General features: G+C 28.4%; 5 protein-coding genes across 5 annotated transcripts; 3 read left to right on the top strand and 2 right to left on the bottom strand.

The window, feature by feature from the left end:
* Positions 1 to 1,793: 1,793 nt before the first annotated feature.
* LOC129610416 (hexamerin-1.1-like) lies at positions 1,794 to 4,013 on the bottom strand. The gene is made up of 3 exons (XM_055522983.1): positions 3,807 to 4,013; positions 3,391 to 3,743; positions 1,794 to 3,306 (listed from the first exon to the last, which is right to left on the bottom strand). The coding sequence occupies exons 1-3, from the start codon at positions 4,011 to 4,013 to the stop codon at positions 1,794 to 1,796; spliced, it is 2,073 nt and encodes a 690-aa protein (XP_055378958.1).
* A 2,507-nt stretch (positions 4,014 to 6,520) lies between these two features.
* Positions 6,521 to 8,346, top strand: LOC129610415 (arylphorin subunit C223-like). Its single transcript, XM_055522981.1, has 3 exons — positions 6,521 to 6,637; positions 6,697 to 7,275; positions 7,387 to 8,346. The coding sequence occupies exons 1-3, from the start codon at positions 6,521 to 6,523 to the stop codon at positions 8,344 to 8,346; spliced, it is 1,656 nt and encodes a 551-aa protein (XP_055378956.1).
* Positions 8,347 to 8,373: 27 nt separating this feature from the next.
* On the bottom strand, positions 8,374 to 9,922 carry LOC129610114 (group XIIA secretory phospholipase A2). The gene is made up of 4 exons (XM_055522489.1): positions 9,786 to 9,922; positions 9,352 to 9,471; positions 9,038 to 9,287; positions 8,374 to 8,974 (listed from the first exon to the last, which is right to left on the bottom strand). The coding sequence occupies exons 2-4, from the start codon at positions 9,461 to 9,463 to the stop codon at positions 8,635 to 8,637; spliced, it is 702 nt and encodes a 233-aa protein (XP_055378464.1). The 5' UTR covers positions 9,464 to 9,471; positions 9,786 to 9,922; the 3' UTR covers positions 8,374 to 8,634.
* A 750-nt stretch (positions 9,923 to 10,672) lies between these two features.
* LOC129610115 (DAZ-associated protein 2) lies at positions 10,673 to 11,924 on the top strand. Its single transcript, XM_055522490.1, has 6 exons — positions 10,673 to 10,917; positions 10,970 to 11,058; positions 11,119 to 11,367; positions 11,432 to 11,471; positions 11,528 to 11,610; positions 11,661 to 11,924. The coding sequence occupies exons 1-6, from the start codon at positions 10,902 to 10,904 to the stop codon at positions 11,706 to 11,708; spliced, it is 525 nt and encodes a 174-aa protein (XP_055378465.1). The 5' UTR covers positions 10,673 to 10,901; the 3' UTR covers positions 11,709 to 11,924.
* A 1,689-nt stretch (positions 11,925 to 13,613) lies between these two features.
* LOC129610113 (uncharacterized) lies at positions 13,614 to 14,899 on the top strand. Its single transcript, XM_055522488.1, has 6 exons — positions 13,614 to 13,811; positions 13,893 to 13,952; positions 14,005 to 14,181; positions 14,236 to 14,382; positions 14,435 to 14,598; positions 14,665 to 14,899. The coding sequence occupies exons 1-6, from the start codon at positions 13,731 to 13,733 to the stop codon at positions 14,768 to 14,770; spliced, it is 735 nt and encodes a 244-aa protein (XP_055378463.1). The 5' UTR covers positions 13,614 to 13,730; the 3' UTR covers positions 14,771 to 14,899.
* The last annotated feature ends 877 nt before the right edge of the window (positions 14,900 to 15,776 follow it).

Below are 15,776 nucleotides of genomic sequence, written 5' to 3'. Positions count from 1 at the left end.
ATTACTTGATTTCTTGTTCTGACAAGGCGTGAACTATCAGGTTTTGATTGTACATTAAAACTATTATAAGAATACGCATTATGCATATTCAAGTGCCCACGTATTTCAGTGTCAGTAAACAAAACAAAGACTTGCATACATAAGTATATTTTAAGTAGTAAAGTTAAGTTAACGTTAATTTGCTTGATGTTGGTGTTTTTACTAAATTTGTCTGATAAAATTAAAAGCTAAATGCATACCTACCAATTAGTATATGAATCCGGACCTGGAAAAATGAGAAGCTGGTACGTTAATATTAAAGAAAACGAGAAAAAAATAGAGTTGACCTTGTCAACTCTGTGATACCCGTACGAATTTGTTAACCTATGTGCGAATAAAGATGCCATAACTGACTACAGAACAGACTATGACTTTTAGTTGCCGTATATTAATTTATGCAAATGTATGAACTGATATCAATATTTTTTTTTTTAATTGTCTATAAGTATATGTATGTATGTTATAGATTATATTAGGTAAGTCAATCTCTATTTAGAAATATTATATACGGCTTTTTATCAGAAACGTATATCTACAATGTACGTTACAATGCAATACATACATATATACAATGTGCGTGTTAAATAAATTCTAAAAAAATTTTGAAAAAGAAACCTATCGCATGTACATAATGTACAAAGATATATGTACATACACATATTTTTAATATTCTTTTTGTACCTTGCACCTTCCCGTAGGATATATTAACATTGATACGGAGGTTTTGAGGGAGCCATCTGCGGTATGGAGATGGATATGTATCTTCTTGCACAGCGTAAAATTTTGCGTTGATTTACACATGTATATCTGTCTGATCGCACGATAACTGAAGAACAACTAAAGGAAATACGACCAAGACTTTCACAAGTTGCTTCTTTTGTGCCATGAATGAACCTTATTGCTATTGGGCCAATTCGAACAACATGTTCAGGTAGCTGTCATACAACTCAAAAACATTATTTAAAACATTTGAAAAACCAATAAAGATATAAATATGAAATTTTGTACACGTGAGTTCAATTACGTTTTATATACTATGTATGTACTCTAAAAATTTTAATAGAATGGGTGCACTGATTCGGGTAGCTGCCATACCAATCCACAAGCTAATTTTATATAATCGGGAGAATAATAAAGTTTGGTTCATGAGATTTGGCAGACATGTGTCCAAATATATGTTTTTGTGGAATGGTGTGAGAGGTTCGAGTAATTGCCATACAACCATGAAATTGAATTTTAAATATTTCAAAAGCAAGTCTTTATACTCAGACTGTCAAGGTGCAGGGTTTTAAATCGTTTTTACTTTTTATTAATTTTACTGTATTACTATTTGGCATAGTGAAAGTTAGGGTAAAAAACATTTTCTTACATTTTGATAATGCGGAACTGAAAATTTCGAAAATTCGACTAACCTTATCATGCTGCCAATTTTAGAAAATATTGTTGAATCTTCAGGTAATGGAAAGCGTACAATTAAATATGTAAATAAGTATTAAAGTATGTCCTGCTTAAATTTTATTTGTAACACATCAGGATATATGTATATTAAGCACAAGAACCCAGTCACGTACATACAATCACATATACATATGTATGTGCATACTTATATCGTAAAAGAAAATTATTCGAAATTAGGTTTGTTTTTTTTTGTAAATATTTATATATTTAATATGCAAAACATCAACAAAATTACAAAAATATCACTTTTTACAAGATTTTTTACAATTTATTTTTTCTAAGTTATTGAACCTTTGCTAATAACCAACATAATAATCATCATAATGTTCCAAATGATAGATATTAACATCTTCAAAATGCATATTTGGCACGTAGAAGGTTTCGAAATCGGTAATATCGCGATCGAATGGATAAGCGAAAGGATAATTGTCCATGAATCTATGACCTGATCCAACTCCACATGAGATCTTTTCATTGTAACCTTCATAATGTTTGACATCTTGGTATGGAAGAACCATGAAGAACATTTGAACTGGCATACCCTTAACCCAACCTCTTGGAATTAATAAGCGTTCTGGGAATCCACAGTGAGCTTCAGTCATATCTAAAGTAAAGTCCATTTTACCGTCAATAGCTAACATAACACGTTTATATAATTCAGTCCAAGTTGTGCGATCTTTTACGTTCCAGTAAAAATCTTCTGATGAATGTTTAATAACTGATTTTCCAGCTGGGAGATCATATACAAATTGATCAATTTGGTAGAAGTTTTCACGGTTTTCTTCAAGAGTATAAAGTTTTCCATACTCATCATATTTTGGTCCTAAGAAAATTTTAATAATGACCTTTTGTGCTTTATCTGATTTGATTTCAATATTCATATTGAAGGGTTTGTAATTAAGACGCCACTGACGAGCTTTGAACATAACATTAGGTTCCTTGAACATCCAATTGTATCCCATTAAAGTTGTTAAATCAGCATCAAAATGTTCAAAGAAAGTTTCGATTTTGTCAATATGAACATCTGTGATTTCAACACCTTTGTACATAAGTTCGTCATAAGTATATTCTGGTAAAAAGCTTTGATAAGACATGTAAATATATGTTAAACGTTTGTAGAGCATATAAAAGATTGGATCGCGCATAGCAGTTTCAAAATGTTCCATAACACTTGGAATTATCCATTTTTCATCAGTGAAGTGCAATCCGTGGGAACCTCCCAAAAGTAAATGCGATAATAGTCTCCAGTATCCAAAGAAAGTCTTATCCATACTATCTTCATTATGCTCCATCAAGCTGCCAAGATATTCTACACCTTCTGGTGTTCTGAAATCAATTTTTTTGCCTTCAAATGTTACATAGAAACCAAAGTCAACAATATCACGGAAACGACGTTCATAATCCAAAACTAATTGGATATCAAACAATTGATCTGTGTTATATACTTCATAGTAATTTTTACGAACTGTAAAACCTTGACCATTATAGTGTACCAAATGTGGGTTGTAACCATATTTTATTGGTGTGAAATATGTGAAATCAGGTATGTCACCTAATCTTTGTGATAAACGTTCCATATAGTAACGAGCTAAGATTTGTTGATGCATATGTAAGAATAGTTCACCACGATGATCTTTTGTTAAACCAAATTCTTCACCGTCCATCCAGAATGGATAATCCATATGATAATAATAATAGTATGAATTCCATCCAATATCTTCTCTGAAGTAGGAGAGTGTTGACTCTTCATGTGAATAATAATAGTCTTGAGTATAGTTAGCCCAAACGTACCACATATCGTAGCCTTTGAAAAACTCGTTATCTTTAACAACATCATGATCATAAAAGTATCTATCTTCCCACCATCTGATCGGATAATCTTTTTTCAAGAAAGTTTTATCTTGAAGATAATTCATTTTGAATTCATAAGCATCAGCAATAACTTTTGAGTCAAAGAACATATATGGAAGGATTTCATAAGGAGCTGGAAGAACGATTCCAGTATAATCTTTATGATGTAAAACAGTCATTGTTAAGGCATAAACAAACATTCCTTCGTTCATATGCACACGAGCCCAACAAACATTCTTGTAGAAAGTGGTCCAGTCTTTAGCATAGTAGAAGAAGTTGAATAGATACATAACTTGTTCAAGATGTTCTTCATTGTAGATTGAGAAAACATGACCTTTTGGTAAGAAATCTTGTTGATCCCAATAGGTGAAGAAATCCTTAACATGTTCCCAGTTCTAAAGAAAAATATAATTTATTTATTTTATACATATTTATGATATATTTTTTTATTATTTTACCAAGTAAACTGACTGGTCTCTGATGAGTATTTCTGAATCTTTCAAATATTGTGGGAAGTGGAGTGGCTCCTGAATATCATGTAGAATTTCCAAAAAGAATTTTTGTTTAACCAAAAAATCTTTATCAGCCTTAATTCCATCACGCTTCAAAAGAGGTTCTGCAGCCACAAAGGCTAAACAAGCCAAAATGATAATTGAAAGTTTCATTGTATTATCCTGTATCTACTCTGAAAGTCTAGAATAGACTGATAATAATTACGACCATCATTTAGCTATTTATACATTTACAGCTTTCAGCCATCAAAAAGTTCAGGTAAACACTTAATCAAAATTATGTTTATTAATTTGAATTTTTATTTACATACATACTCAAATCATATAAAAGCTGATATAATATTCTACATAATATGTACCAAAAATATTTTTATAAAGTTCTTAAAATGACCTTCCTATGGTTTTTAAATTTGATAAGACTGTTTTATAAAAGATATTATACTTGTATAGAAGCCATAAAGAATATTTAAAACAATGGATTTTGAATAACCATTTGAATTACATTGCCATTTTTTCGTTTTAAAATTCATGATACCACAAGAATGTTAACATTTTAACCTTTATTTCATTTCTACTTTAATTTTAATTGATTTAGTTTAGTTTCTTTCAAAAAAGAAAGTAACGGATGGTGAAGAAATCATGCCAACTCTTACCTAATTGTTATAATATCTTCTACGTATGCTAAAACTGAAAATAATTAATTTGATTTAGTATTTAATTTATAAGAATCTCATACTTTATTTGCGGTAAACGTAGAGTTATCAAGAAATTTTAACCAGGATTCTAGAAAGTCGAGAACCGAAAATTCGAGAACAAGATTAAATAAATTTGGAGATAGAAAGTAAATTCATATTAATGCAAGTAATATTGCATATATGAGAAAATGAAAATGTCATCATTTTCTCTCATTTTTGTTCAAAAAGTATTGTCCCAGACACTTTGCATCCAAAAACTTTAAAAAGTTTTTAAAAGTTTTTAAAAACTTTCTTATACCAGACAGACCTATTGTTATACCATATTTCGCCTCTTTGTTTATAGTTTTACAATGAAACCTTTTTTATTAATATTTTAATTTCCTAACGAGATAACGTTGTTAATCTCTCTAAGAGATATAACTTTGAAAATTTAAATGTAAATTGGATAAAATTAGTTTAACGAACCATTAAAACAATACGAAAATATTGAAATGTCTAAAAAGTAATTTCAAAATATATGTACGTACATTACAAAATATAAAATATGTATGTATGTATGTACTTAAAATATTAGCATGAAGATGTCAAAATCTCTTTCGGATTGTTCTTGAATAAATTAATCTTCGGAAAGATACTTTACGTAAACCTTCATAAACTTAAAAATATCCTATAATCTTGCACACGTTATCAAAGTAGAATGAGCAATATTTTTAATTACGTATATATGTATGTACATATACATTTATACTTACACAGTAATTTATAACATGCATTTTTATAATTTGGTTGCAATTGTGATGAACAGTTATATGCTACATACATATTTAACTTGAAAATAATAAAAAAAAAATTTTAATTGTGTACAGCTTTACAAAATATTACTAGTTCACAAAATGCTGTTAAAAATATATTTTTACATAATTATTTTCATAAGTTTTTCAAATTTGATTTTTAATCAAATAAGTGGTAATTCTCAATTAAAATTTTAACAGAATACTTATTAGTACACTAATTTTTATATAAAATTATTAATAATTAACAGTTTTAAATCGAAGTTTTTGGATTAATTAATTTAACAAGAAACCTTATAAATGATTTTTAATCAATAATTAATTTTTAGTTATTTAAATGTTTAATTGGACATAATATCCTAACGAAAATTTATTAAGGAAAAATTATGAAACTATAACAGATTTTTACTTTTGTAACTTGTGATACTGTAACATATAGTTAATATCTGGTGCGGCTGTAAAATTATTGAGGTTGAAAAAAAGGTCAAATTCATAATAAAAAAGCTGAATATTTGTTTTTCAAATATCAGATACAAATGTAAATACTTATTGCATTAATGGATATAATGCATTTCGAGAGTGAAAAAGATCTGTTGAAGCAAACTGAACAAATCTACGGAAAAAGAAATCTTCATTACGATAATTTTTGAAAAAATTGTTGTTTTCGAAGCTAAACAAAAATATTTTTAAAAATCAAATCTTCAAAGAATAACACCAGTAAAAATCAACATCACCATGTAGCTCGTAACCCATGTGAAAGTAATTTTCCAAAACATTTGTTTTTTCCCTATTTTTCCTTGACGTCCTTTTCATCCTTTAAGTGGACGAATTATTTACCTATTCTCTTTTTCTCAAAAAATTTCCTGCAACACAAAAGGGAAAAGTAAGAAGGAGCATGAACATCATTTAAACAATTACAAACCAAAATATGTAATTTGTTATTGCTGATCTACATCCCATTAACGTTTTCTTTTCAACATTTTGTTAACTTTTCAACATATTAAATCGCCAAAAGTAACGAATGAAATGTTATTGTTGAAAAGTAATTTTGAAAAACAAAATTTATCTTAGAGTATTTTTTTTAATAAACAATTAATCTAATTATAGATAAAATTATTATAAATAACGAATGGCTCTAACACATTTTTTTTAAATTTCAGGTGATAACAAGTTTATGTCCATACAATTATTTTTCAATGATGTCTTCAGTAATATTCAAATACCATTTGAAAAAACTTCAAAATATTATGAAGATTCTAGGCAGCTTGTTGTTGAACCTATATTTTACACGGTATTATGAGAATGTTATAATTTCTTCACAAAATGTGTTTTTAATTTTAAATATTGCAGAACTACAGTGAGGTTTTATCTTTTTTTGATTTAATCGAACGTGGTTTATTACCGCAACAATATTACATCAGCCTAAAAGAAATTTCGGTTCAAAATGAGATTCTTCAAGTTTTTAAATTTTTATATTTTTCTAAAGATTGGGAAACATTTTACAAAAATACACTATGGGCTCGTGAACATGTAAACGAGCAAATTTTCGTTTATGCTTTAAAATCAGTTATACAACAAAGGCATGAATTTAGTAACATTGAAATTCCATCGCAGGATGACATATTCCCGTTCTACTTTTACACTAACAATATTTCTGGAACTTTTTCAGAAGAGAAAATATGGAACGATTTTAAAATTAATTACTTACTAGAGGATGTTGAATTGAATTTATACAATTTCAATATGAATTTACACTTTTTTGGTATTACATCTAATTTTAACGAAAAAAGTTGTAAGAAAAATTTAAATAACCTTTTCTTTTACTGGCTTCAACAATGTTTAGCTAGATATAACCTAGAATACTTATCTGAATTGGAAGAGGACATTGCAGATTATGAAAGCGTTTTTCTCAATGACTTAACGAATAGAGTTAACTCATCGAAACAATTTAACTATAAATCAAATTTAACAAATTATAATGGAACTACAATTTTATATGAAAATTTAGAAAGTTCTTGGGATGCTATAAAATTTTTAAAGCAGTTAAAGAAGATTTACTTTGAAAATTTGAACTTGATAGCGAATAACAATACACTATTACATGAGTTCATAAATTTTTTACGCCATTTCCATATTAATAGCAAACAGTTGGTGCTACATGAAGGTAAAATTAAAATAGTTCCACATTTATTAGAACAAACCGAGACCCAAATGAGGGATCCGTTATTTTATCAAATTTCTAAATTACTTTTGAATATTTACTTCATGTTGAAACCTTCAGAGTTTTATAACAAGGAAGATTTGAGTTTTCCAGGTGTAAAACTAAAAATTAAAGTATCAGAACTAAAAACATTCATGGAAACTGTTCACAAAAAAATCAAAACTGTTGATTTTAGAAATGATTTCAATTATAGTAGTGTCCCCGAATTTCTTACTTTTTATTTTAAAAGATTAAATAACGAACCATTTGAAGTTATTTATCAAATAAACTCTGAATTGTTATTTAATACTCGAGTTTATATTCAACTCTTTGTAGCACCCATAGCTAATTGCAAAAGAAAAACTTCCAATTTATTTGATAAACAAGCAAATTTTTTTAAAATTGATCAGTTTTTGTACAACTTACAACCGGGCAAGACATATTTCACACGAAACTCTCAAAACTTTTTTGCAGCCGTTGATAATTATACAAAAGAGGATAACTTTAACTACAAATCATACGAAACATCACGTAATTATTGGTTCCCTAAAAGACTAAATCTGCCTAAAAGCAACACCCGAGGTATCCAGTTTTTGGCAATTATTAGCGAAGTAACATCTAAATATGGAGAAATACTTAATGAGGAGTCAAAAAATGAAGATTATTGTGAGAGTACTTTATTTTACAAATTAGACGGTAGAAATATAGGTTTCCCATTCGATCGCTATATTATGCATGACGCTTTCGATGTTTCAAATATAGCCACAACAATTAGTTTAGTTAACCATATAACAAAGTAAGACACATAATCAATTTTCATTTTTTAAAACTTTTATTTTAATCAACTTATTTTTTATATAATTATTTACATATTTATGTAATTATATGTATAAATATTAAACACTTCACATAAATAAAACGATTTACGAAAACAAACAAATGTTATCTAAGTAGGTACCTAGGCAAATTTAAAACTCTTAAGATTTTCTTTACCAAATTATAAAAATTTTTAACATAATGTATTTACATATTATGTATGTACATACATATGCTCATAACCTATCTACAAAATTTAAATGTTTTTAGAACTATAAATCGTCTTTCCAACCATATTTTGGAGGTTTCTTATTTTCCTTATAATTTTTTTTGTAATTTGACTGCTGTTCTTTATATCCATTATAGTTATTATATTTTTGATTAAAATCTGACGACCCTGCACCCCCACAGTAACAAGATCGTTCTTGAGAATCTAAATATGATTTACAACCCAAAGTTAGTGTCCCTGTAAATAACATTTTCGCTGCTCCTTTACATCCTTTGGCATATAATTCTTTAGCAAATCCATCTTGAGGACTGTCACAATATTTATATAAACATCTTTTGAAATCTAAATCACATAATTCTTTATCGCTGTTGCACGTATCATAGCTAATTTAAAGGCAAAATTTATTAAGCGGAAATTTATTTTATTGATTAAATCACGTATCTCACCAAATATCATGTGCATTGCAACACGCTTCCATTTCTACAGCTGGTAAATAATTTGTGTCAATACTTAATCCTAGAGAGCCACAACCATCAGAACTAGGTGTGTAAAACTTATTTTTTACAGGTTTTACCCCATTTGGACAAGTATATATGCAATTTTCTTCTACTGCAGCATCAAATACTTCGTGAACGGTTTTAAATTTTTTTGCAACTGTAATTACATTTTTAAAAACGTCCCCAAATAATGCTTCAGCTATAAAAATTATATTTAACTTTTATTTGTTTATAATAAATGGAAATTCGAAAAAAAGATATACCTGCAATTATCGCATCTCTTAAGGTTGATATCATATGAGAACCATATCCAGAATAGGCATATGTTAAAAAAGTTAATACGTAAATAGCAATTTTCATATAAGGAAAATGCATTTCGACTTCTGAAAATTTTTATAGAAATGTTTTTAAAATTTTGTACAATGACGTGTCTCTTAATAATCTAAAAATATATAATAGAATTTATATTAATACTATAAAAATGCCAAATTATGTTTATGCACACTCCAAATTTGTTCTAAGCATGAATTCGGAAACGATTAGCAAACCGTTTACTTAACATGATATATGTACATCTGTGCGTATATTTTACCGCAAAAAAGCATTTATGTATGTTTATATTTTTGAACTCAATTTTATTTTAAGATCTTGATTGAATACTGTTTTTAGGACAGGTACTAATTGAAGTTGTACTTACCTAGAATTTTATTTCCCTCTTGTTATCTTTTATTTATATATTGAGATATATTTTAATAACACCAGAAACAATTATTATTTATTGGAATAAAATTTTCTTAGGCCTTAAACTTACGTACACATTTAAAAGTATAGAAATGGAACAAAATAAGAACATTGAGAACTTCAGAAGTCAAAATCGAAAATGTCAAAATAAGTTCTTATTTTTAATTTCTTCATTCAGCAGTGCTGCCACTTGAACTTTTTATATGCAATCTATTTTATATATGTATTTATATATTTAATTTTTTTGAAAAAGCTATAAACAAATATTTTTATTTAATTTTTTTATTTAAAAAACTTCTGTTTTAAAAACATAAAGGAAACTTTCGTACGCTTCTGAAGCTGAAGGTGAAGCCGATAGGAATTGTAAAAACTGCTTCATTATTTTTTTAAATGAATTACACAAGTTTTTTTAGGATACAAGAAAAAGTATCGTTATCATAAAAAAGAAAAATAAAAATAGTGAAAGCTCAAACAAATGGTTTGCTATCAATTTGATGAAGAAATGCTTCAGAAATTCGCATTTATGTATACGCTTATATAATAATGCGAATTCATGTAAAAATGGTTTCGTCCACATGTAGGTCGCCGTTGTAGCGCATTCGTGTACAATACCCGCTACTTTTTGGTGAAACTTTATTAAAGCGAAACAAGTTTAATATTTTGTTAAACAAAAATATTTCGGAAAACTATTTAACTAAAAAAATATATTTTTAGCAAAAAACTTATTAAGTTAAAAAAGTTGCGTTTCAAAAAAAAATTGAAATATGTAACATGTAAATTATATTTATTCTTAATATTAAATAGCATAATATATATATACAATACAAATGTAGAATTTATGTATGTAGCTTAAATGGAAGATTTTATAGGGCTTTGAACATACTATATTGCTATGCCTGTGTAACTCATCAAAAGTCAAAGTGACCAGCAGTCATATGTATTTGACAGCTAAAATATTTTTCAAATTAACTTGGACCGAATTTTTAGCAAAAAATAAAAAAGATAAAGCCTTAAATCCTCATTGGAACAATAGATAGCAAAGATAACAACAATAATTTTTTTTTCACAAGATATGGCAGAAAAAAAAGGTTGCAAAGAAAATATGAAAAAAGTAATTTGCAATGTCTCTAAATCTTGCAGGTGTATATCCTTATGGAGATTATCCGTTCGCACCATCCGCCCCACCTCCATCAACTTCTCATAAAGAAACGCCCTCGTATATTCCAGATGTAAATATTTACTGAATTTCAAATAAACACAAATCTAATTTAAGTAAATTTTACTTGTAGAGGCCTCCTCCACCATCTTACGAAGAAAGTCAGAAACAGTATTCTAATGCACAACACAGTAATGTACCTTCAGCACCATTTGGATCACCAGCACACATGCCTACTTCATCTGGTACAAGTATCGGATATCCACAAATGAATCAAGGGTACGGTCACATCCCAGTTGCTCAAAGTCAATATCCTTCAATTATTCCTAGACCTGTGCATCAGAATATTCAACAGCAACAGTCAGCAAATAAGTCAATTCATGTATAATTTAGAATATTTTTATTTTGCAACATATGAACTTTAGTAAACTTATTGTATATTAAAGGTTGTTCAATACGCTGCCGGTACCAGATTTTCAGGCAAAGGTAACATGACTAAATATTAGCTTTCAAGTCTTCTGTACGAGTTTTTAAATATTTAGGTGGAGGATCCGTTTCAGTTCCACCACCACCTCCTGGTATAGCTCCCACACCAGCACAATTGGCTGCACTCCAAGGACAACCGGTAAATTAAATTTCAAAATAAAAAGTTAATCAAAATTTTTAACTTTTTAGGTAATATTACAAAAAAAAAAAAAAATCATTTTTTTAAATTGCATCTAGTTTAACAACTAACAGGTTGTTGAAGAAACATTAGAAATTAATTTGAAACAAGACTATTAAGGAAACATATAAAGAGATCTTCACTGTACATATAAGCTGCTCTTATCATTAGTTTTTTGCTTTAAAGATAGAATGTTAACATTCTATTGTATAAAATTCGTAAAAATTTTCTACACACTATATTTTTACTGATAATTACATGTAAATAATACATAATTTTTTGTACATGTGGATATTTGTAATTCAATTCTGATTGACTTTTGCCTTAAAAGAACGAGAAAAAAATTGTTTTTAAATTATTTTTGTATTGTCAAAAATCTTCCCTTTTTAATATTTTGATGTATAAAAAAACTTTGATTTCGAAAATACGAAAGTATTCACCTTATACAATGAAAATATATTTTTACTCTTATATGTTGGCTATAATATGCATAATTAATAATAAAATAAATACATACATATAATTTTATTAATAATTGCCTGTACTTTTCTTGAGTATACAATGTTAATGTCTATCAATAGAATTTTGAACTCTGTTTCTTTTTCAAAATTATAATTTCATGAGCTATGAAAATTGAGTATGATGAGGTCATCTGTTTTATCTTTGTCGCCATAAGATCTACGTTTGGCAGCGATCTCTAGTTTTTATAAATATCAACCAAATCTGAAACATGCCTTGAGGATACCGACAGACAGTCTCGGTCTTTTTCTACAAAAGATCCCAAGAGCTCACGAACTCTTCTTTAGGCACTCCTGCAACAGAATCGGATTAGTTTAAATGAATAAAACCCTAAATCTCTGAAATTTTAGCTTATAACTCAAAATGCGTTTACGACGGATTATATAATCTCCGTTGCAGATATTGTATAAGATATAAACATTCCGGTTTTTTATTTAAAAGAAGTTCTATTTTCGGAAAAAGAAGATAGTACTATCTATGACTCTCGTCACTTTATATTGTAGTCGTCTGCAAAGGTCACACAATTCTCACTATAGTTTTCTCTAATGATGATCGTCCGCGTGTCCCTAACATCCAAAACAAATAATTATGCAGCTATGCTGGATCCATCATCCACAAAGGGAGCTAAAAGTACTATAGTGATGCGTAAAGGATTTCAAAAAAAAAAACCTTTTCCTAATGAACCTTTCGCAATATACATACATACATGTTCGTTACTTTGATATACAAATAATATTATACAAATAAGTACCATTTAAATTTTGTATGATTAGTCTCTGACTCTCTGATAGTATGACTCTCTGACTCTCTCACTCTTTAGCTGGTGGTGTTATCCTAAAATATATCTAAAGTAGTAACGTGTTAAAAGTAAAATGTTTGTGGAGCAAAGCTTTTACCAATTGTATGAATTGGTAAAAGCTTTGGTAATAATAAATTTTGTTAATAAATCTTATTAAGTTAATCTTATTGAGACATATAGCAGTTGTTGCCAAATTTCATATTGTAATGACGTCTGCATTTAGCAAAATAATTTTTTGAAATGCATATCTCTAAAATTAACATAAAATATTTAACATAATATTTTTCAATAAAAAATTTGAAATTTTATAACCAACTTCAAATTATAGAATAACATTTGCACCAGTCCCCTGTATTTATCTCAAAAAGCTTGCGTACAAAATGAAAAAGTGAATCTAGAAAACCTTGGCCATTGAAAACTTCAATAATTTATCTGTCAACTACATTAAAATATAATATTAGGGTGTATCTTGCCATTTGTTGTTCAAATTGGTTTTTGAAGTTTTACATTCGCTTATTGTATTGATCAAGTCGATTTTTTCTACCTTTTAACTATCAAAATCAATAATTGAATAAGCGTAACAACACTATTTATGAGGCTCTTCCGCATGACCTTGTATATGTGTCAAAACTGACAATTTATTGCTTTACATAAATAGAAAACAGTTTTGTTTTAATGTAAAATAAAATGAACTAATCAACTATAAATAAATCTGAGTTTTACTGCTTTATACGAAAAGGTTTTTTGAGGGATTTTTTTAAAAATGGAGAATAACAGATCGAAAATTTATAAATATTACAACTCCTTTTGCGAATACATGCAAGAAGACACCAGAGGTGCTAAGGTGAATATTCAATTGCAACTTTTAAAAAAAATTATATAATACGTAACTTCTTTATCATATATTTATAATTTTTCTTTTTAGATTGCAATTTATTCAGTAGCAGGTGTTATGTTTTTATATGCGTATCATAGAATCCGACCGGTGAAATTTTTAAAAATTCTAGACGGACATCAATTTGAATCTTTTCTTTTAGATAACCAAATTTGGGAAAGCGACAGATATTCCTAAACTATTTATTAGAGAAAAAACGACTCAATATGGCAAAATTGAAGGTGTTGATGCCAGCCATAAAAATGGCCCAGTATTGCTAATTAACCACAAACCTCCTCTCAATTTTCTAATACCATTCAAAAAAGTTTTACCAGTAAATGTAAAGTTTTCATTTAATAAACAGGGTAAAGTTTTATTATCAAGGTTATTTTAGCTTTCTGGGGTTTCCGTTAACGCAAACGGCTGCGCTTGGTTGCAAACTGTAGCAGTGGGCCGTAAAGTAGAATTCATCCCCATTATTGAAAGGAAAAACGGGGTTGCTGAGTGCCAAGTAGTAATGCTCTGTCCCAATTATCAAAAGGTATAAAATAAATATTAACTTTACCTAATAAAATATGTACAATGTATTTTAGGATAAGGTCGACATTTCTAAAGCTATCTTAGAATTAGGTTTTGGAAAATATGAGCAACCTAGTAAAAAAGTTCTTTCTGATCCGCACTGGAAAATGTATCACAAATACTTAACAAACTCTGAAAAAACTGCCAAAAATCAACGCTTAGGGTTTTGGTTAACAAAGTAAACTATCATCTAACAAATAATAGAAATAAATTATTTTACATTAACTTTACTTTTATATTTTAGTCTTCCACCGAAGCCGTGGATTTTCCGAAAGTCTAAAGAAATATCAAAATCTTTAATTTTATCAATTCTTCCAAAAAATTATCGTCTTCCTGAATTAGTGAGGTAAATTTACCTGCTTGTTAATTGTATTAGAAATAGGTGATGCAACTTAGTGCCTCAAATTAAATTACTGACAGAAAAGCATTTAGTTTATTTTGAAATTTAATGCATAAAGCCTCTGGCAATTTTTATACAATTGTGCATTTTTTTTAATATTAATTTTTAGGTCAATTTTTACAGGTTAAAATAAAGTACCAGTACGACTAATAAGAATTGGGTATTTCGTGTCTTCCCAAAATATACCAAATTTAATATACATATATTCAACCACATTATTATGAAAGAGAATAAATTAATAATTAAACGAGAAAAAATAGAGTTGACCATGTCAACTCTGTGACACTCGTACGAATTTTTTATCCTATGTGCGACTAAATTTGCTATAGCTGACTATGGGACCGACTATGCTTTAAATTCCCATATTACCATATTGATTTACACAAAATTTCAGTACTGTGTTTTCAATATTTTCTAAGTTTTGGTCAAACTACTATTGAAGTTGTATGGCTGCTACCAGAAAGAGCCAAACAAATTCAACGAGTTTTATAAAAAACATTGGCCCTACTAATATATTTACTTATGCAAAATTTCAATACCACAGCTTTTATAACTTCTAAGATATAGTCAAATTAATTTTGAAGTTGTATGGCAGCTACCCGAATCAGTACCCCGATTATATCCAATTTAAATAGGGTTCTGGCACTTACTATAATAAATCATTTTTTGGTGAACTAAGCTCAATTAGTTTTTGAGTTATCGTTGGGACGGACGGACGGCCAGACAAAGCTAAATCGATTCAGAATTCAAACATACACTTGAGTCTATATCTCAGATCGTTATTTCTTAGCGTTACAAACGGTAAGGCAAATTTAGTACACCCTTCGAACGGGTATAAAAAGTGACCGATTACATTTAAAAAATTAGATATCGTATTGAAAAAATAAAATTCTGATTTGAAAGTGATAGCAAAAGGGAAATGCGTATGCAGGCTGCTAACATAAGCCTAAGAAATT

This window comes from Condylostylus longicornis, unplaced genomic scaffold (genome assembly GCF_029603195.1).
Source record: "Condylostylus longicornis isolate FDR11 unplaced genomic scaffold, ASM2960319v2 ptg000044l, whole genome shotgun sequence".
NCBI classification, from domain to species: Eukaryota; Metazoa; Arthropoda; class Insecta; order Diptera; family Dolichopodidae; genus Condylostylus; species Condylostylus longicornis.
Note: the sequence above shows the minus strand (reverse complement) of the source record. Positions and strands in the feature narration are given on the sequence as shown.

What these genes read in the sequence shown, in the direction of transcription:
- LOC129610115 (XM_055522490.1), top strand. An exon ending in CAGCAAATAAGTCAATTCAT is followed by an intron (nt 11,368 to 11,431) that starts GTATAATTTAGA and finishes TGTATATTAAAG; the next exon opens with GTTGTTCAATACGCTGCCGG. An exon ending in TACCAGATTTTCAGGCAAAG is followed by an intron (nt 11,472 to 11,527) that starts GTAACATGACTA and finishes TTAAATATTTAG; the next exon opens with GTGGAGGATCCGTTTCAGTT.
- LOC129610113 (XM_055522488.1), top strand. Translation starts at nt 13,731, where the DNA reads ATGGAGAATAACAGATCGAAAATTTATAAATATTACAACTCCTTTTGC. An exon ending in AAAAAGTTTTACCAGTAAAT is followed by an intron (nt 14,182 to 14,235) that starts GTAAAGTTTTCA and finishes AGGTTATTTTAG; the next exon opens with CTTTCTGGGGTTTCCGTTAA. An exon ending in TCTGTCCCAATTATCAAAAG is followed by an intron (nt 14,383 to 14,434) that starts GTATAAAATAAA and finishes AATGTATTTTAG; the next exon opens with GATAAGGTCGACATTTCTAA.
- LOC129610415 (XM_055522981.1), top strand. Translation starts at nt 6,521, where the DNA reads ATGTCCATACAATTATTTTTCAATGATGTCTTCAGTAATATTCAAATA. An exon ending in TTGAACCTATATTTTACACG is followed by an intron (nt 6,638 to 6,696) that starts GTATTATGAGAA and finishes TAAATATTGCAG; the next exon opens with AACTACAGTGAGGTTTTATC. An exon ending in TCAATGACTTAACGAATAGA is followed by an intron (nt 7,276 to 7,386) that starts GTTAACTCATCG and finishes AAATTTTTAAAG; the next exon opens with CAGTTAAAGAAGATTTACTT.
- LOC129610114 (XM_055522489.1), bottom strand. Translation starts at nt 9,463, where the DNA reads ATGCATTTTCCTTATATGAAAATTGCTATTTACGTATTAACTTTTTTA. An exon ending in AAGAGATGCGATAATTGCAG is followed by an intron (nt 9,288 to 9,351) that starts GTATATCTTTTT and finishes TAATTTTTATAG; the next exon opens with CTGAAGCATTATTTGGGGAC. An exon ending in TGCAATGCACATGATATTTG is followed by an intron (nt 8,975 to 9,037) that starts GTGAGATACGTG and finishes CCTTTAAATTAG; the next exon opens with CTATGATACGTGCAACAGCG.
- LOC129610416 (XM_055522983.1), bottom strand. Translation starts at nt 4,013, where the DNA reads ATGAAACTTTCAATTATCATTTTGGCTTGTTTAGCCTTTGTGGCTGCA. An exon ending in GAGACCAGTCAGTTTACTTG is followed by an intron (nt 3,744 to 3,806) that starts GTAAAATAATAA and finishes ATTTTTCTTTAG; the next exon opens with AACTGGGAACATGTTAAGGA. An exon ending in AATTATCTTCAAGATAAAAC is followed by an intron (nt 3,307 to 3,390) that starts TTTCTTGAAAAA and finishes TAACGAGTTTTT; the next exon opens with CAAAGGCTACGATATGTGGT.